Genomic DNA, 21,689 nt, shown 5'->3' with positions numbered 1-21,689 from the left:
TACTTCCTCTTCATTCTTGAAGGGTATTTCTGCCAGGTACAGAATTCTAGGTTACCAGTTATTATCTTTCAGTGCTTCGAATAGGTTATTCCATTGTTTCCTTCATCCATTGCTCCTATTAAGAATCTGCTGTCAGTTTAATTGTTCTCTTTTCAAAGTAATCTTTTTTGCTGGCTGCTTTAGGATTTTTTTCTTTGTCTTTCATCTGAAGCACTTTTACTAAGACGTGCTGCTTATGTGTTGTTTTCTTTGTATTCATTCTGCTTTGGCTTACAGGGTTTTTTCAATCTGTGGCTTAATGTTTTGCCCGTTGTAGAAAATTTTTATCCATTATCTCTTCAAATGTTGGTTCTACCCCATTCTCTCTCTCTTCTCTGGGACTCCAAACATACAGATGATAGGCCTATTCACTGTATCCTCTATGTCTCTTATGCTTTTTTTGGTATTTTACTTTTTCTCTTCATGATTTATTCTAGATTGTTTCTCCTGACCTATCTTCTAGTTCATTTATTGTCTGTTTAGCTTTATTGAAGCTTCTGTTAATTCATCTGTTAAGTTTTTAAATTTGTTATTTTATTTTTCATTCCTAGAATTTTCTTTTAGTGCTTTATCAACTCTGCTACAACCCTTTTATAATTTATAGTTCTCTGCCAAAATTTTCAATCTAGTCTTTTATGTTCTTGAACATAATAAGCATTGTTTTGTTTTTTAGCATAGTTATTTTAAAGTTATTTATTAAGTTTGGTCTGATAAAGCCAATGTCTGGAGAACCTGGGGGTCTGTTTTTATCTTTTGCTGTTTCTGCTGATTCTCATTCATGTTGTTATGTCTCCTCATATGCCTAGTTATTTTCGGTTGTGAGCCACATATTATATTTGAAAGACTGTAATAATTTAAGGTCCTAAATGACGGTATCTTAGTCTAGAGAAGTTTGCTTTTGCCAGGTGCCTGGGACTACCTTATTTAAATTTCACAGATTGAAATGATTGAAGGTAGGCTCTAGTCCCTTCCAGGACTCTTCTATTTCTAGCTTACCATTACTCTTACATAGATGCAACCTTTGGGGGTCCCAAACCAAGAAGCAGAAGCTTACTAGCACTCATATCATACTTGGAAAGCCATGAACCTCAACTTTTTTAACTTCTATCAAGAGGGTTGCTCAATCTCTTAGTCTCCTCTTTTGAAACCCATGAACGTCTTTAGAAGAGAAATAGTCCCAAATGTTGGTCTTATCTCTCTAGATTTACATCTTTTTTCAGATCTCAACTTGGTAATTCTTTCTTACTTTGTTAGCTTTCTGAATGTCTTTAAAGCAAATTTAAAAAATATTTTATCTAGCTTCTCTAGGTAAGAGTCAGGCTTGATTTAAAAAATCTAGTCTGGCATTACTAAAGCAGAAATCCTTAGTTTATAACACTTAAATAAAACCAAAATTGTATTGTGGTTTTAGTGTGGTTTCAGGAAGGAATGGAACTACAAGTGTATTCAATTCACCATCTTAACTTAAAATGTTATTCTTAATTTCCTTTCAGAAAAAAATTTAAAAAGCATACATTAGCTTATGTCCACATACCTTGTAAAAAATAGGAATAAGAGGATTTTATCCATTTAATTTTGCAGGTAGAATATTTAATAGATTTTCTATATCTGTGCCAATAGCTCTACTTTATTCTTTTTTTCTAATAGTTGCACTTCATATCATTCAATCTAACTCAACAAATATTTACTTACTATGCTCATTACTATAATGGTGAACAAAAACCAGTTTTGTCCCAGAACTCAGGGAGTCTACAGTTGAGGGGGGGTAAAATATATGAATCTTGTAAAAACATAAATAAATGTAAAATTGTAACTCTATGGAATGCTAAGGAGAAGTACATGGTGATATGAGAGAGCATGACAGGGCTATTGCATCTAGTCAGGGAGGTCAGAAATGTCTTCCATGAGGAATTTACAATAAGCTGAACAGGAGCTAACTAGAAGAGAAGGGGAGAAAGGAGGCTTGCATAAAGGAAATAATATTCCATGCACAGAATCTATCATATGGATATATCATATTGATTTACCCAGCTCTTCACTGATGGACATTTAGATTATTTTGACTCTTTTGCTACTACAGATGATACTGCAATAAATATTCCCATATACAATTTTTGGCATAATTATCTTTACAATAATCAAGAATCCTTTCTTAATACAAACAAAGGGTTCACAATAATTTCCTTTCCCACTTAGATTTGAATATAAATTTTACTAGACCCATTTTTTAATATTTCATCTTCTCCTCACTTAAACTCTTGATTTTGTTTTAATTTTCATTTGGCTGCACTATTTCCACAGGAAGAACTTAGTGATCTGCTATCCCATAACTAAAGGTGCTCTGCACGTTCAGTGTAGAATCTGAAGCATAAGTATGTATAGGACTCTCCTCTCTATTCTCAAAGTAAGCTAGCCTTCTCCACTATGCAGATAGATAACCTAACAGATGAATGTATCATCTTAGTACAGAGCTTGGAAAGAAGGAGACAGTCAGAGGTTTGTGCTCAGGTGCCACCATCTTTCCAGTGTCTTCTGCATTCTTAGATAAATTAGGACCTACCTTTAAAATCAAACCTCCCACAACACCCTAGGAAAAAAATACTTGGCCACATATACAATACAATGTTAATATATAAAGATCCCTCACAGGCCAATAAGAAGAAAAACAAACAAAGATGCACATAACCCAGTAGAAAAATGGACAAAAGGCATGAATTGACAATTCACAATGGTCAATAAACACAAGAAAAAATGTTCATTAGTCATCATAAAAATGCAAATTAAAATTTAAAAAACACCAGACTATAAAAATTATAATAGGGCCGGCCCCGTGGCTTAGCGGTTAAGTGCACGCGCTCCGCTACTGGTGGCCCAGGTTCGGATCCCGGGTGCGCACTGACACACCGCTTCTCCGGCCATGCTGAGGCTGCGTCCTACATACAGCAACTAGAAGGATGTGTCACTATGACATACAACTATCTACTGGGGCTCTGGGGAGAAAAAAGGAGGAGGATCGGCAATAGATGTTAGCTCAGAGCTGGTGTTGCTCAGCAAAAAGAGGAGGATTAGCATGGATGTTAGCTCAGGGCTGATCTTCCTCACACAAAAAAAATAAAAAAATAAAATAAAAAGTAGTGCTTCTAAAAAAAAAATTATAATAAAGAGTATTGGAGAGAGCACTGTGAACTATGCATAACACACACAAAATGTAAACTGGTACAGCCTACCTTTCTAGAGGTTATCTATATCCAATTTAAAATTGTAAGTACAAATTGACACAGATATTCAACTTCTAGAAATTTATTCTACAGAAATAATCAAGAAAACGTTATTCTTCATTTCCTAAAATTGCTTTTCTTTCTTTCATGCCATATATCAACATCTGACTTATATTTACTTATGGTTTATCTTCCCTCTTCTAGAATATAAGCTTATTCAGAGCAAGGACCTAAACAGTACTTGGCTCATACAAGACATGTAATAAATATTGGTTGTTGAACAGAATAAAGATTTATCTATAAGAATTTTCAAAACTGTGGGGTTTTAAAAGGAAAAATTTGGAAAAATTCCAATATCCAACAGCAGGGGATTGGATAAAACAAAGAATGACCAACATGGACAACTATGTAACTGTTAAAAATTAGTCTACAAAAAAACAGTAAATGTCATGATAGTATCACATGACCTCATTTTTGTTGAAAACAAAAAAGAGAGGCAAAAACATATGCAAAGATGAAAGACAGCTAACATAGTATATACATCAAGATGTTAACAGTGGATTATCTATGAGATGGTAGGACTATGGGTGACTTTTTTTTTTCCTTATTTATGGTTTCTTGTTTTTTTTAAATTTTATTTTTCTACAATGAACACAATTCTTTTCTAGTAAGAAAAAGAAATTACTCAAAACAAACTAAAACCAAAAGCAAAACTTCTTTGTTTCTAGTTCAAATGAGGAAAAGGCAAGTTTACCTTCAATTTCATCATCGGAAATCAATTCATCATCAGAGCATATGTTGAGAATGTTAACCAGCATCTCTGTGACTATATAAGACAAAATAACCCAAAATTTATATAATTAATAAGGTCCTTTCTCTAAAATAATGTGGATATCTAAATGAACATACATGTTAAATAAGCAGAGATAAAAATGATTTGTCATTATGCTAATAAGAGTAGCTTTAATAGCATTAAATCTAGACCTTCAGGTTTATATGCATTTGGGGAGATTACTTGCTCCACTAAAAATCTGGAGTCTTAGAAGAGTCTATTGTGTAATTACTCAATTTCATTAGACTGCTGTCCAGAGCCTTTTTCTCACTGATATGCACATGAAAAGATTTCTTCCCATTTTACAAAGAAGTTAAGCCACCAGGCCTATGTCCAACAGGCTTATTTTATATATGCATAGGAGTACAAATAAAATTCTAAGGACAATATTTCCTATTTAAATCTCCTTATCACTGAAGAAATCACTGAAGGAATGATGTAGTGACTTATGTCATTTTAATATCTTGATCATAGGAGGATAGTTAATTTAAACTGATATTTAGAATAAGAAAAGCACAATTGACTAGAATTATAATTTAAAAGCCAATTAAGTGCCATTTAAAAACCTTTGTAGAGAACAAAGAAAATTAGAAAACATTTCTGGTAACTTTAAGAAAAACACTTCTGAGCCATTCGGGGCTCATGCAGATATAAAAGTGTGCTCAGTCACTAGTTAAGACAACTGGTGGTCCAGATGCTTTAATTCTCTTACCTTTCTCCCCAACAAAAGGCAAAGACCACGTGAAAACATCCATAAAGTTTGGAAGCCAGTAGGGGTGTGGAGAACAGTTAAACTGCCGGATATTCATGACATTGTTTTCATATTTTAACACAGCAGCTAAAAAAGAAAAAGCAGGACAATCTGGCACAGAGGAACACGACATGGCAACTGGTATGCTGTATACAGCTGTGTACCTATTACACAGAGTTCAGGAACTTACTTTCCATTTGTAAATTCAGGACTTGGTATTTAAAGGCAGATGGAAAATCTTAAAGCATTTTATAAAGTTCATTCTTTTAAGAATTATCCTAATGAACAAAGCTACCCGAAGAGCTCATATAATAAAAGTACAAAAGAAACCGAGCTCTGAAACTTCAAAGGGTCACTGCACAGTAACTATCAACAGAAATCAGGTTCCACATTTGAATATGAGAAAAATTTCATCATAATTTCCCTTTATATGCCAAACAGTTACAATCACAACTCTCCTTTGAGGGCAAACATTTCTCAGGAAATGGACACAGCCTGTTTTGCTAGTCATTAGCCAGAGCCAAAGATTATATAAACTCTCTGAGAGTTTATAATATAGCAGGTATCAATTCATAGTGGGGGATACAGATGGTTAAACCTGGAGCAATCTACAAGAAGCTTCAAAAGTAGATTAAATCATCTCTGCATACAATATAGTGGATAAAAAATGCCCATCTCTCCTATACACAGTCAGTACATTGCTAGCACTCTATAAAAGTTTAATATTAACCAGTTCATAAATTTGCACACATACGTTGGTACCATACTGATTTTCTTTATATTTTAATGACTTTTTTTTTTTTTTTTTAAAGATTTTATTTATTTTATTTTTCCCCCCAAAGCCCCAGTAGATAGTTGTATGTCATAGCTGCACATCCTTCTAGTTGCTGTATGTGGGACTCGGCCTCAGGATGGACGGAGAAGTGGTGCCTCAATGCGCACCCGGGATCCGAACCCGGGCCACCAGCATTGCAGCGCGCGCACTTAACCACCAAGCCACAGGGCCGGCCCAGATTTTCTTTATATTTTAAAAGTTTAAAATCTAATTCCTGGGCCGGCCCCGTGGCTTAGTGGTTAAGTGCGCACGCTCTGCTACTGGCGGCCCGGGTTCGGATCCTGGGCACGCACCGACACACCGCTTCTCCGGCCATGCTGAAGCTGCAGCAACTAGAAGGATTTGCAACTATGACATAAAACTATCTACTAGGGGCTTTGGGGAAAAAAAGGAGGATGATTGGCAATAGATGTTAGCTCAGAGCCAGTCTTCCTAAGCAAAAAGTGGAGGATTAGCATGGATGTTAGCTCAGAGCTGATCTTCCTCACACACACACAAAAAAATCTAATTCCTTAGTCTTCATCATCAGCTTCACCATCATCATCATGTTGTTTGCATTATTCTCTTAATTATTCATACGGTGATCATAAATAGAATAGGGTATAAAAGTTCTCTAGAAATGACAGATATAGGTCATCTCCTGGTTCCTGTTTCTTCGCTTAATATAAGATTGCCTAGCGTTCTCAAAATTTAAATTGTTGAATGTCTAAAATGTACACCATAGGGGCCGGCCCCGTGGCTTGGTGGTTAAGTGAGCGCGCTCCACTGCTGGCGACCCGAGTTCGGATCCCGGGCTCCCACCGGCGCGCTGCTTCTCTGGCCATGCTGAGGCCGCGTCCCACATACAGCAACTAGAAGGATGTGCAGCTATGACACACAACTATCTACTGGGGCTTTGGGGGGAAAAAATAAATAAATAAAATCTTTAAAATGTACACCATAGATTATAACGAAAATAGGATCTCCAGCTCTTAAAAACCAAACACTGGCTACAATGTACATGTCCCATTATTTTCATGTATATCTATTTTATTTAAGTCAGATAATATATAATTATTCAACAATTCCCTCAATCTACACAGGAAAAAAGAGTGGGGAGGTGGGTCTCAACAGTGGATGATTAGAAACGAGAGCTTAAAAACTGTCTTTGGGTATATTCCCACTGGACACACAAAAAATAGGAATAGAAAGTTTTAAAAATCATGAGTTAAGCGTCTTTCATATAACCAGTGGAATTAAGCAATACCCGTTGGTACCAATAAGTCTAAAGAATATGCAAGAAAGAAAAGCAACAGCAGAAGAAAGAAAGGAAGGAAAGGAGGACAGAGTTGCCTTTTCCAAGAAAAGAGGTGCTTGCATGGGGAGTAATTGAGGACCACCAGAGATTGTTTCAGTGCCACATTCTCTGCCTTTTTCCTAAAAAAAATGCTAAGAAACAACCAAGGAAAATAAGATCGTTTTAAGATAAAATTACCAATTACGTCAAAGCTGACAGAAAACTCAGGTAGAATGGACTGTGACTTTAAAAGTTTACTAAAGGAATAATCAAGAACAAGACCAGGTTAGAATGGGGCAAAAAGTGAGCTGGCAGTTAGTTATTAAAACAATTGCTGATTTAGGTGACATGTTTCAGCTTAGCACACTGATAAATCCACTGAGCAATCAATAGATATTCGTAACAGTGAGGTGAAAAAACGGAGTGAGAAGGGAAAATCTTTATCCCAAACACAAGGACTAGGGCCACTGCATCCTTGAGGAAGTTTAACACGAGCAGCACATTCCATTCATAAGGGAGGAAACAAGACCAGAATTCGCTCAAATATTTTGGAAATATAAGAAAAAAGGAAATAAGAAAGAATGGAGTTAGGGAGAAGCAGATGATCACAAGATAAGACTCAGAAAAGAATGACAAGAAGCCAAAAGGAAACAGAAGGCTGGGAGAGAACTTAAGTCAAAGAAATGCTTTTTAAAAATGGACAGCAAGTCACTGAAGGACACATTGAGATGACTGATCCAAATCAGATTTAAATGAGATACGCCATTCCATAGGTTACTTTTAGATAGAGGAAATAGTAAGTATATTTTGGACTTCTTTTAAACTTCTTTCCCCAACTGCATATACAAGGTATGACTATAAAGTAATGAGACTTAAGAAACCACCAACTACAAACACACCAGACCTTATATATCAGATGAGTGTGGTCCTCTGATGTAATCACCCCAGGCACAATAACAGTAAAATGTTATAGTATTGTAGCAATTTATAGTTTGACCAGTGCTTTTAATATTCATTTTTATTATTCCAACTTATCTTCGACAACCCTACATGAAAGGTATTTTAAAGATAAACTGAGGCTCAGAGAAGTTAAGTGTCTTGTTAAATGTGAAGTATCTTGTTAACTGAATTTAAAAGTGAAGCAGGACTAGACTAGGATTTCTGATTCCTAGCTTAGTGCCCTTTTCAGTACACCTTGCTGCCTTACCATATATGTAGTCCAAAGATGCTGCCATTACTCAAAACATTTTTGGAACTCCTCTTTTGGAATTGCCCGCAGAGCTATTTTACAGCAACACAAGAAAAATCAGTCTCATTACCTTATAATCATACCTTGTTTCTGACCCCAAATGGTATCGTCTAGCTTGATCACTCACCTTATTCATTAGTCTTGACTCCGAATGACTTTTGGCTGTTCCAAAAATCAAATCCACCCTCAAAGGACGAAGATTTCCCATCATTGAGGATAATCAAAAGAATGTGTCGCAGACTCTGAAGGCAATGCCAAAAGAGGAGTTCCAAAAATGTTTTGAACAATGGCAGCATTGCTGGAATAAGCATATAGCCTCCCAAGGTAACTACTTTGAAGGGACAATACTCGCTTGGATATATACGTTCTGGCATGTTTCTTTAAAACTTCCATTATTTTATAGCCATACTTTATAAACAACATAACAGGTACAGAGGCATGAAGTTTTTAGGTGGACTACTGCTCTGATACAAAATTTATGAACAATGAATCCTAAAAGTTAAATTTACGAAAAGACTTTAATAGAATAAAGTCTTAGAAGTAGAATTTCTGGATCAAAAGGCATGTGTATATCTAATCTTCTTCTTTTATATGAGAACCTGAGGTTTAGAAAGATTGTGTGACTTACCTAAGTCACACTACTGGTTTCTGGCAGGGCTTGGACTAAAAGGAAGATTTTTCTGACTTTTTGTACTGTATTCATTCTACCTGTACCATACTTCAAGAAGAGCAAAAACAGCTTAATAATTCACAAACATTAAAATACCAAAAGGTGACATTTTATTGAGGTACTGTTATGAATAAATTAAATTCAGTAAAACCCATAATTTATGCTGACTATTCTAACTTGAACCTGAAGTAATTTATTCTTCTTATGTTTTGATTCAGTAGTACCAATAAGACCTATTGTGATTATTATTTACACTCACAAAGAGCCCCATAATTCTTAGGAGATGAAAACCAAGCAGTAGGTTAAATTCTAAGTTTATTGGCCTTTGTTTCAATTAAGACCTCTTTTTTTCTTATTTAAAATTTATATATATTAAAAAAAATACATGTACACATACATATGATTAAACTAGAGCTCACATTTACTCACAAATTCAAACTCAAGTATCACTGGACTCCTTTACCTTTATTGTTATAGACATCTAGGTAATTGGGGGCGGAGAAAATTGTAATGAGTGATGGAAAGCCTGTTGTTTGGCTCTTCCGGTACATTCGATACCTGGAAGAGAGATGACAGCCCATCTGTCTTGATATCAAAGCAAAAATTCTGCAGTGATATTTGGTACAGTTTTAATATAACTTACCCAGCATCTTGGGCTTCGTGGGCTCTGATTATTGATAACAAATTATTGTTCTGCAGAAATTCACAAACTGCAGGATAACTGAAAAAGAAAATTAGAAAACATAAATCCAGAATTTAAAAAATTGTTTTTTAATTGGAGGAAAGGGAAAAGTCAGGATGACATGAATTGATTTTGGTTCAAAATTATAAGCTTTACATACCACTGAACTTTTATTAATAGCTTAGCAATCATTACTTGATTCTTCCATTTCACTAATATATCTTATTCTAGATCAAATATGCAAATAACAGACAACTCTAGGACAGAAAAGAGCTCCCCCACCTATTTTTGTCTTAGCCCATACAATAACAACACAACGCCAAAACTTTCTTGGTATCTTTTTTTTTTTTTTTTTTTTTGGTGAGGAAGATCAGCCCTCAGCTAACATCCATGCCAATCCTCCTCTTTTTGCTGAGGAAGACAGGCCCTGAGCTAACATCTATTGCCAATCCTCCTATTTTTTTTTTTCCCTTTTTTCTCCCCAAAGCCCCAGTAGATAGTTGTATGTCATAGTTGCACATCCTTCCAGTTGCTGTATGTGGGACGCCACCTCAGCATGGCCTGACAAGCAGTGCGTCAGTGCATGCCCAGGATCCGAACCTGGGCCGCCAGTAGCGGAGCGCGCGCACTTAACCACTAAGCCACCGGGCCGGCCCCCTCTTGGTATCTTGATATAAAAAAGTACCATAGTAGTATGTATGTGTATAGTAGGTGCTAGAAACTGAACACATGATTTTCAAATTGTCCAATTGTTAGAAAAGTTAAAGAACCTACTTAAATCTTCACAAGTAATATTAACACCAAGATGATATTATGCAGGAATATTTCAAGAGTAAATGCAAATATTATACCAAACATTATTCTAATGAAAGGTATGATATTTGCATCTACTCCTAACAAATATTTTTAGTACTATTATCTTTGTGAATGAGAAATATCTGAAAAAAAGAACTGGAGAATACAAAACCATCCTGAAATTATCCAAATGTTAATTATTTAGTTTATGTTTGAATCTTTGTTTCTTACTATGCTCACTAGAAAAAATTAACTTTTAAAAGAGGCTGTACATTCACAGGGTATAAAATAGAAAGACACAAAAGGGTAAAGTGAAATGCCTCTCTCCTTTCCACCTCTATCTTCCAGCTACCCTGGAAGCAACCAATGTTCCTGGTTTCTTTGAGTACCCTTTCAGAGATACTCTATTCAATTTCAAGCAATCACACAGACATACATGCACATGCCTCCCTCACTTGCAGAAATGTTATCAGATGGTACGCATAGCTCTGTACTAGGTCTTTTTTTCACTTCACATTAGTGATTATTCCAAATCAGTATATAAAGGGTTGGTTTTCTTTCCTTCATTTTTAAAAAACAGCTTCATTGCATTGTCTGGTACATTCCATTGTCTGGATGTATGACAATTTATTTCACTAGTCTTCTATTGAACATTTAGGTTGTTTTAAATCTTTTATCATAAATAATGTAGCAATGAATAACCTTGTTACATATATTTTACACATTTGCAAGTATAGTCGATTCTAGTTACCTGCAGTAGCTATGTTCTATAAAGTTGCTGCAAAAACTGAATTAGGGAATACTGAACCACTGCTCCCAGGGCAAATACAGTGTTAGGGTCCTGTTAGCCTTTGGTCACAACATTTTCATCAACCGATCAATATATAACCTTGTTTTATGTGTGTTTCTGAGTAAAGACACCTTATTTAATATAATTGTTGATTCATTAACATGGAACTCATGGCCAACAATGCCACAACTCATTCCTAAGTGAAGTTTATACAGCACACACGTATTTTCTCTGTAAGGTACATCACAGCCTTGTTGCATACAGGAACACTAGACAGCACTCAGCACTACGCTTGGGGGCATTTTAAACAGCAAAATCACCAAAAAAAAATGTGGAAAATGTTGCACTAAATAGACCACAAAAAAAATACTTACAGTATGAGATATGCTTACAATATGAGAGCTGAAACAAGAAGTCAAAACAACTCCTCTTTCAGCCTCAGCTGGGAACATGTGAGGTGACTCAAATTTTTCATCACTCTGCACGTATGCATGTCCATGAATGACCATGAAAGTGCTATGAGTATTGATTTTGGGGCCACAAATAAATCTTATTAAGTAGGCAAATTTGCAAATCAGAATTCGTGAATAATGAAGATCTACTAGATAGCCACAGGATTATGTTTTAGAGTAGAACCTCTGGAGCAAAGGCCATGGGCATTTATAATTAAGAGATATTGCCAAGTTGACCTCCATAGAAATTGTGCTAACAGTGAAGAAGTACTGTGCTCTTTATTTTAGGCAATGTAAAGAGAAGTAAAATTTAAATGATTTCATCATTTTAGTCACTGCTAAAGTTGGCAGAAAGGAATGAAAAAAGGTTGCTTAGAAGAATGTTAAAACTATGGCAAAATTGAGGCTTCTTACTTTTGTATGTGAATGTCATTTAATGTATGCAGTATCTTAGGCAATTAACAAAGATTTTTAAGGGACTAAAATTATTTGTCACAATAAAATGTCAGGATTTAAAAAATTTAGACTTCAAACTTCCCTATATCTCCCTATTTTTGAGTGTCAAAGCACAGTGAAGGCTTACATATGAGATTTAAGACAACAGCCAACTTCCAGGAAATGTCCTGGGCTTAGTTTACAATGTCCTGTTCTTTTCATATCTCTGCCTATACCAGTAGGTCCAAAAGCTGGAGAGCTTTTTAAAAAAACAACAGGATTCCCTTGTCTTAGATCTACTGAATCAGAATATCTGGGGGAAGAGCCAAGAAATCTTTATTTTTAAAAAAGTCTATAGCTGATGTTTGGGAACAAATAATCTAGATTGTTTAGAGTCAGATATTACTGAAGCACTACAAGATGTTTTGTTCAATCGTGTTCAGTATATTACACTTAATAGGGCAAATACCTAATCAAATATAAACAAACAAGAGTATCAAAAAATTACACAAATTCAAGATGTAAAATACTTTAAAATAACTTGATAAACTATATTACAATTTCCTTTCCTAACTTTATAACTCTGAGGATTAGCTTACCTGTAAAAATAAGAGCACCCTCGGACAGTGTTGTGGGTATAGTGCTCCAAGGTCTTTTCATTGCCATAATCCTCTGAGGGATCAGACCAAAGCAGGTCACACACTGGCCCAAAGGCTGGAGGTTCTTTAAACCTGTCTAACTAGAAGACATGCAAAAGCCAAAAGAAGAAAAATCATGAAAGCAAAAGAGCTTTTAGAAACTGGTATGGGTAAAAAAAACCCCTTCCACCCACAAGAATGTATTAGGAGAGAAGGTGGTAAGCCTCTGAAGGATTTTCCTGCAAGAAAATGAATATTTAACAAATTTAGATACACAATTTTTATTTTTTGCAATAAATTTTTATAAATATCCCTGTCATCTAACCATACTGTAGAAAAGAACTCCCTTACATCCTAATCTTAAAAGCAGTACTCATTTAATTCGAATGTGAAATCAACCACTATAGAGATACACTATTATTTAGAAAGACTATGTAAAGTTCATTTCAATTGCCTATGTGAGCCAATGTTACCATGAGAGCAGGGAGGGTTTTACAATGGTTTTGTTCATTGTCTACCTCATTCCAATGGAGATTTATTTTAAAGAATGCTAGTTCTCTTTTGTAAAGGGCTTTTATCCTTTCTAGTCTGTACAGTGGAGGTATTTCAATATCAGTTATTAACTTAAGCCTGCACTTACCGCTGCTTTGGCTAAAATCATAAAAACCAAGAGAAAACAAGTAACCAGAATAGCCAAGTGTCAAGAAGAGGACTTCTACTAAATGAAAGGGGAGCTTTTTATTAATGCAATTGATTAAGAATTGTAAAATTCAAGATATCCTATGTAAAAGAGAAATGCTGGTTATTTAAAAGACAATCAGGCAGCAGAAAAGGCAGTGCATATAGGCACACCCTCTTACTCTGAGGAGAGTAACCTTAATTCTGAGAAAATAGTTTTATAAACAGAAAAATCTTTAGTCTCAGTACCTATATGAGAGAGGTAAGAGAATACAAAGGTAGAGAGGAGAAGATGGTAACATAGAACAAAATAAGTCTGATCATCTTTTTTCTATCATGAGATACAGAATCCTGGAAATAATAATCACCCAGTCAGGAAAGTGTAGCAATTAAACTCTATCATCTAAAATGTCAAAGTCAATGAATTTCAGAGCTGGAAGAGTCTTTAGACCATCCATTACAACTTCCTCATTTCACAGAGAAGAAAATGTGACTCAGACGTTAAGCGACCTGGTCAAGGTTACACAATGGCAGGACAGGGATTAGAACCCTGGTTTCCCTCCTTCCGCATTGCTAGATAATTTAAAGTTTCAGGGCTATACTCAAAAAATGTTATGTTTCTAGCTGGTAAAAGCACAGATTTCATTAAAAATTACAGAAATTTGCTGGAAGATATATAGCAAAATGTTAACAGTAGTTACCTCCCAATAATGAAACCACAGGTAATTTCCATTTTCTTACTTTTGATTATCTGTAGTATTTAAAATTTTTCAGCAATCAAGACATATTAGTTGACTACAATAAAGAACAAGATTAAAAAATACATACACCCCATGAGACTAACAAAAGCTTACTTACTTTCCTAATGTCATCTAAACAAGTAATTTCAGGTGACATCCCTCCGTGCACACAAAGAAACTGCTGGTTTAAGAGGGCAGCAAGAGGAAGACAGTCAAATGTATCCATACACGCATCATACACCTGTTCAGAATATTTGATTCGACCTGCCAAAAAAGGAAAAGCAGTCAAAGGAAGAAAAGCTAAAATGTATCATATATGAAAAAGGACATAGGCCAGAAGATTATAAAGCTACTTCCAAGTCCTTTATTTCAGGCAAACTTGAAAACACAATCATCTTTGTAAAGATCTTTTTGAAGAGTTGTGGATAAAGGGTAAACAAAATCTCTCTCCTTCTCTCAAGTCAAGGGTGACCTTGGATTAACTCTCTAGCTCTGTTGCCCTAGAAGCCTGATAGGGTGAATGTCAGCTGTGTTATTAGGCAACACTGCTTTTGATAAAAATTACCCAAATGTCTGGTGGGAAACTATAGCTTTGGGCTTCTCTGAGTGCGTGACTTATAAGGTATGTCCCTTGTGCGACTCTGGAAGCTATGCCAGTAAAGCTTTTACAAGAGATATTGGCACTTGTAATGCATAAGGCTTCTAAGTCAGGGTGGCTCCCTACTTTGCCCAGTGTGGATACTGTTTCCTTGCACCATAGCTGTGACTTGGAGAGGGTGGGAGGAAAGAGAGGCAAGAGGCAGAAAACCTCTGGACTGCTGTATGCACTCCTATGAGGGCTACTCCACTGAAAAGGGATGCCTCGTGCTGCCCTTCCTGGACTGCATCCTTCTAAGTAGATGGATGCCAAGTATGGTCCATGGTAGTCTTGTGAGTTTGAATATTTTGTTGTATATATTTATACAAATTATTATATAAATATGTATATATTTAAATACAGACATTTATTTTCTGAGGGATTAGATTAAAGGTGATATCTAGGGGCTGGCCCGGTGGTGCAAGCGGTTAAGTGCGCGCGCTCCGCTGCGGCGGCCCGGGGTTCGCTGGTTCGGATCCCGGGCGCGCACCGACGCACTGCCTTGGCAGGCCATGCTGTGGCGGCGTCCCATATAAAGTGGAGGAAGATGGGCACGGATGTTAGCCCAGGGCTGTCTTCCTCGGCAAAAAAAGAGGAGGATTGGCAGATGTTAGCACAGGGCTGATCTCCTCACAAAAAATAAAAAATAAAAAAATAAAGGTGATATCTATATTTTTCTTTTACTTAGTTTAGCTGTATTTTCTATGATGGATATATAATATTCGTATATTAATATTATTATTACATTACCTTTATTATTGAAATTTGTTGAAGGCTCACAATGTGCCCATGCCATCAGTGAGCTAAGTGTTCACTGCAGCATGGTGGTCAAGAGAATGGAGTCTGAACCTGACTAGCTGGATTTGAACCCCGGCTCCATCACTTACTAGCTATGGTACTTGAGAAAAATTACTTAACTCTCTGTGCCTTGATTTCTTCATCTATAAAATGGGCATAATAATAATACTTACCTACATTACAAGGTTGCTGTGAGGATTAAAGGAATTCATATACATAAAATGCTTTGAATAATGTCTGGCACATCATAGGTACTATATAAGTGTTAACCAATAAAATTACCTTATTGAATCCTCACAGAAACTCTATGAAGTAGATACTATTACTATCTTCATCAAAAAGCCGAAGAAATTGGGCTTACTTGCCCAAAGTTGCAAGCTAACTGGAACTTGAAACCTGTTCATTCTCTTAACACCATGCAATACTCCTCCCAATCATTATTTTTAAATTAAACATTTAATAGGAGAATCTAAATAGCAAAATATATAATTTCCAAAGGTTAAATCAGCTGACTCAAGTTCTTTATTTTCACGACAAATTTTAAGATATACCCCATAAAACAATTATTTCTATAATGAAGGGAAAATGTACCTCAGTCATAGGATTACACTGACACAAGTTCTAACTAGCATCAGTAATACAACACTAACAAAACAAAATTTTCAACAATATTCTTTGAAGGTAATTTTAAGGGTCAGAACTATTTGCAAGAAACCACGACCCAGTCTAGCCATTGATTAAATATTTGTTTTAATTTTTATTTGCTTTTATTATTTAAAAAAATAGGTAATACATTTACATGGTTCAAAATTTAAAAGCTACAAAAGAGGATGCAGGCCCTCTCTGCAGGCAACCAGTATTTCTAGTTTTCTGTGTGTCTTTACAAAGACATTCCATGCATACACATGCAGATATGTACATTTATTCTCTTTTCACAACAGCCTTTTGTTTTTTACATAAATGGTAGCATACACTGTTTTGCACTTGCTTTTTGTATTTAATACAATTGCATATTTTGGAGATCATGCCACATCTTTTTTTTTTTGTGTGTGTGAGGAAGATCAGCCCTGAGCTAACATCCATGCTAATCCTCCTCTTTTTTTTTTTGCTGAGGAAGACCGGCTCTGAGCTAACATCTATTGCCAATCCTCCTCCTTTTTTTTTTCCCCAATGCCCCAGTAGATAGTTGTATGTCATAGTTGCACATCCTTCTAGTTGCTGTATGTGGGACACGGCCTCAGCATGGCCAGAGAAGCGGCGCGTCGGTGCGCACCCGGGATCCAAACCGGGGCCGCCAGTAGCAGAGTGCGCGCACTTAACTGCTAAACCACGGGGCCGGCCCCATGCCACATCTTTATACGAAGAGCTTTACAATTATTTTTTTAAATATCTACATAGTATTTCACTTCATGGATATACCACAATCTAACCACATCAATCTCTTGCTACTATAAATAATGCTATAATGAACAACAAACAACATTTGTTTATTAAAAAAAATCCACCTGTCACAACAATTCTGTTTTCATTAGCAAAATTATAGGAGTTTCTGGAACCTGTCAGTAAGCTGTTTAATTACACATCAAAAAATGGCTCACAGAAACAAGAAATTAATTTACTTTAAACATTTGGACCCAGAGCTATGAGGTGGAATCATAAAAGCACTAGATTTCTTGCTTTCCAAGTATGTAACAATAAAGAAATGTTTTTACAAAGATAAATGATATCTCAAAAATTAACTGTTATACTTTGCTACTCAAATTATCTCTGGATTTGAAAGGAAGGTAAAGAAAAATAAAAATCTCTGCAATATAAAGCAATTTTAGAATTGATATAAGAAAAGAAAAGCCTCCACCTGCCCCCTGTAGCAATATTAACAACACTGCAGCTGCAGTCTGGAACTAAGCATCACTTGGCAGTAATTATAAGGTGCTGATTCTAAAGGCCACTGTGGCCCTTTTAAGAGAGGTCGGCTTGGGCCGGCCCTGTGGCTTGGTGGTTAAGTGTGCGCGCTCCGATGCTGGCAGCCCGGGTTCGGATCCCGGGCGCGCACCGAGGCACCACTTCTCCGTCCATCCTGAGGCTGAGTCCCACATACAGCAACTAGAAGGATGTGCAGCTATGACATACGACTATCTACTGGGGCTTTGGGGGAAAAAATAAATAAATAAAATCTTTAAAAAAAAAAAAAAAAAAGAGAGGTCGGCTTATCATTGAAAATACCCATGCAAAGCAGCACACATGTTCCTTCCTTGTATAGAAATAAAACTTGAAATTGTACTTGAATTGGTGTGCTTGTTCCAAGATTTATTTACATTTCAGATGCAGCATTAGAATGAAACAGGAGTTCTTTGTAGGTAAAAGAAAGAAACCTGGTTTAACTAAATTAAAGCATGTGAAAAGCAAATAAAAACCTGAGATGAGAAATTCTGCGCAAAATGAACCCCTTAAAATGTTTCCCAAACCTATTGTTCCATCTTTTAAAAATAGTCTGAACCAATTACACCAGTCAAAAAAGGAACTCCGAAAAAACAGAGGAACAATTAGATAAAATGTTACCTAAAAAACCTGAACCTTAATTCGGAACAGAGGCATCCATAGACACTTGCCTCATTACTGTCTACTGCTAAACTTGGAGCATTCCAGGGCCTTTGTTAACTGCTTGATATGCATAATGGAATATTTTCAAGTTAAAAAAATATGTAATGCAGAATACCCCAATATTTGACTTAGCAAAACAATGCAAAATATTTCCAATTTTTAAACTATTAGGTGAAGTGATTCTCAAATGACAAATAGCAAATACTTTCCAAGCCTCTGAAGCAGGCCTTCTTAACCAGCAGCATGCAGCAGAATTACCTGAGGTGCTTTAAAAAGCTGGTTAAATGCATGGGCCGCAACTGGGTGATTTTAAAGTTACCAGTTTAAAAAAATTATAACACTAGTACATGGTGATGATAAAAGATAATTCAAGCAGTACTATGGGAGGATATAAAATTAAAAGTACAAATCTTCCTGACCCAACTCCTCACAGGTAATCACTATTACCAATTTCTTTTTTTTTCTTTTTTTCTTTTTTTTCACTGAGGAAGATTCGCCCTGAGCTAACATCCGTGCCCATCTTCCTCTACTTTATATGGGACGCCACCACAGCGTGTCTTGACATGGCTTGACAAGCGATGTGTCGGTGCGTGCCCAGGATCCGAACCTGCAAACCCCGGGCCGCCAAAGCAGAGTGCGTGAATTTAACTGCTACGCCCACTATTACCAATTTCTTCTGCATATTATATATTTTTAATTTATAAAGGAGATAACACTATACATGTTCTGCAAATGGCATCTGTCACCTAACAATATATTTGAACATCTCTCCATATCAGAACATCTAGATCCACCTTGATCTTTCAATAGCTGCCTATTATTCCATTTTTTTAGTTGTATTATCAGTTATTTAAGCAGTCCCTTGTTAACATTTATATTATCTCTCTTTTTTCTTGCTATTACAATTAACATAATGAACATCCTCATACATTCATTTCTTATTTTCTTTTTGTGAGTATATAGTATGGTAGGCACAATTCTAAAGTGACCTACAATGACCTACACCTTTGTATAATCTGTGACCCTTGGAGTGGGTGGAACTTGTGAATGTGTTGAGACTCCCATGATTGCATTTTGCTAAGACAAAAGCAAGATTCTCCTAGGTGGGATTTTTCCAGCTGGCTGATCACAGAAGAGGTGGGCAGAGAGACGCATTCAGGCTGCCTGGAAGAAAGCAAACATCCATGTTGTGAACTACCTGTGGAGCCATGTGGCAAAGAACTGCAAGCAGTCTCTAGAAGCTGAGGGTATTCCTCAACCAATAGCTAGAAGGAAAAGGGGGACCTTAATCCTACAGTCACAAGGACTGCCAACAACTAGTGAGCTTGGAAAAAGACCCCAAGCTCCAGATGAGAACTGCAGCCCTGGCAACACCCTGATTTCAGCTCAGTGAGACTCTGAGCAGAGAATCCAACCACATTGCGCCTGGACTTCTGATCTACGGTAACTGTGAGATAACAAATGTGTTGCAGCTAAATTTGTAGTAATTTGTTATGCAGCATTAAAAAACCAATACAATCTGCACGACAAATTCCTAGAAGTCAAGTTGCTGCGTCAAAAGGTTTTACAGATATTGCAAGATTATTCTTCAAAATACTTTACACCAATTTAAACACTCACCAAAACAGCAGACCTAATTTTTTTTAACTTCCTGGTTATTATCTACTGATTTAAAGTGTTTATTCCAATAAGTCCCAAAGGCTGGAATGATCTGTATCTTGCTCACTTGTAGCTGACTTTTCTGTCAGAGAGATTTTTTTTAAGTGTTCATACTCTAAAATTTCTTGTAATAAGAATGACCTTCCCTTCCAGGCTCTACTAGGAGGAAGCTGTCATTACAACCACCAACTCCAGCGTAGGGAGCTATCGGTAACAAGAGTTAATATGAGCATATGGAACGCAATCAAACTGCAACCTACCTATAAGTAAAGGGATTTGGGTGGGGGCGGTTTGGATAAACTCTGAGTCTCTGAAAACAAATTTAAAGGTTTTGTTTTCAAATTTGAATATTCTTTTTGGAATAAAGCCTTAACTATTTTATAATATATTCCCCTCCAAGATAATAATCTGAAGAAAAATCTGAATAGGACACAAAGTGAAATCCAAGATCAAACTATCAGTTACATGAACACTAAAGTGTTTTCACCTATTCAGGATTATTTGAGGAAAGAGGTAGATTTTAGAGCCAGACAAGCCCCAAAAGATTTATTCCTTATTTTATAGAGAATATGCTATTTCAGAAGTCAAAAAAAGTAGCATTTTGGTATTTTTTTATTTCAGTATTTTCCTTTCACTATAAAAATTCCTTGGAGTATAAACTGATATATAATTTTTTGGAAGGGCTATTTAGAATATCTATCAAAAGTCTTTAAAAATGTTCGTGCCCTCTGACCCAGTAATTCTCTTCTGAGAGTTAGTCCTAAAGATACAAATTATAGATGATCATGCATTCAACAAATTAATTCAAACAATATTTATTAAGCATCTCCTATGAGTTATTAGAAACTGTTCTGGGAAAACAACAGTGAACAAAACACGTCCCTGCCATCATGGAGCTTAAATTCTGGCAGGAAAGAAAGACAATAAACAAATAAATACATAAAAAATTCATAAATTTTATATATAAAATATATAAAAATTTCAGGTGTTAATAGATGCTATGAAAAAAAAAGCAGAGTATGAGAGTAAAATGATGTTTTGTTTTGTTTTGTTTTGTTTTGTGAGGAAGATCAGTCCTGAGCTAACATCCACGCTAATCCTCCTCTTTTTTTTTTGCTGAGGAAGACCGGCTCTGAGCTAACATCTATTGCCAATCCTCCTCCTTTTTTTTTTTTCCCCCCAAAGCCCCAGTAGATAGTTGTATGTCATAGTTGCACACCCTTCTAGTTGCTCTATGTGGGACGCGGCCTCAGCATTGCTGGAGAAGCAGTGCCTCGCTGCACGCCCGGGATCCAAACCCGGGCCGCCAGTAGCGGAGCATGCTACTTAGCGGTTAACCGCTAAGCCACGGGGCCGGCCCAAATGATGAGATTTTAATTTAGAAAAAGTAAGCAGGGGGGCTGGCCTGGTGGCGCAGCGGTTAAGTTCGTGCGCTCCACTTCGGAGGCCCAGGGTTTGCAGGTTCGGATCCCGGGCACGGACCCATGCACCGCTTGTCAAGCCATGCTGTGGTGACGTCTGATATAAAGTAGAGGAAGATGGGCACGGATATTAGCCCAGGGCCAGTCTTCCTCAGCAAAAAGAGGAGGATTGGCAACAGATGTTAGCTCAGGGCTAATCTTCCTTACAAAAAAAAAAAAAGTAAACAGGGAAGAAAATCTGTGAAGTGATGACATGAATGAAGTGCGGATGTAGATCTTATAAGCAGAGATACCAGGGGAAACAAGAAACAATAAGTGCAAATGCCCTGGGGCAAGTTCTCCCAAACATCCCCAGTACAGTCACCATCAGAATGAATGTTAGTTAAGAGCCAATTGTGAGTACCTAGATTCTGGTCAAAGAAAGCTGTGAGGTTTTTTTTTTTTTAAATCAGCTAGTATACAACATTTTGACTTTCAAAAAAATTCTACCTTT

At 36.4% G+C, this 21,689-nt stretch overlaps 1 protein-coding gene across 2 annotated transcripts in view; it reads right to left on the bottom strand.

Annotated features, from left to right (window-relative positions):
• Window positions 1-21,689, bottom strand: part of PPP3CC (protein phosphatase 3 catalytic subunit gamma) — a 100,327-nt gene that overhangs the window by 23,790 nt on the left and 54,848 nt on the right. For both annotated transcript variants that reach the window (XM_004442296.3, XM_014796675.2), the window contains exons 5-10: window positions 14,199-14,344; window positions 12,624-12,763; window positions 9,514-9,591; window positions 9,334-9,428; window positions 4,802-4,927; window positions 4,012-4,083 (exon numbers count right to left, since the gene is read on the bottom strand). In XM_004442296.3, the coding sequence (XP_004442353.1) occupies window positions 4,012-4,083; window positions 4,802-4,927; window positions 9,334-9,428; window positions 9,514-9,591; window positions 12,624-12,763; window positions 14,199-14,344 (657 nt within the window). The remainder of the gene's footprint in view (window positions 1-4,011; window positions 4,084-4,801; window positions 4,928-9,333; window positions 9,429-9,513; window positions 9,592-12,623; window positions 12,764-14,198; window positions 14,345-21,689) is intronic.

Source organism: Ceratotherium simum, chromosome 12 (genome assembly GCF_057802395.1).
Source record: "Ceratotherium simum simum isolate JZ-2026a chromosome 12, ASM5780239v1, whole genome shotgun sequence".
NCBI classification, from domain to species: domain Eukaryota; kingdom Metazoa; phylum Chordata; class Mammalia; order Perissodactyla; family Rhinocerotidae; genus Ceratotherium; species Ceratotherium simum.
The sequence above is the reverse complement of the archived record's forward strand: the minus strand, read 5'-3'. Positions and strand labels throughout refer to the sequence as shown.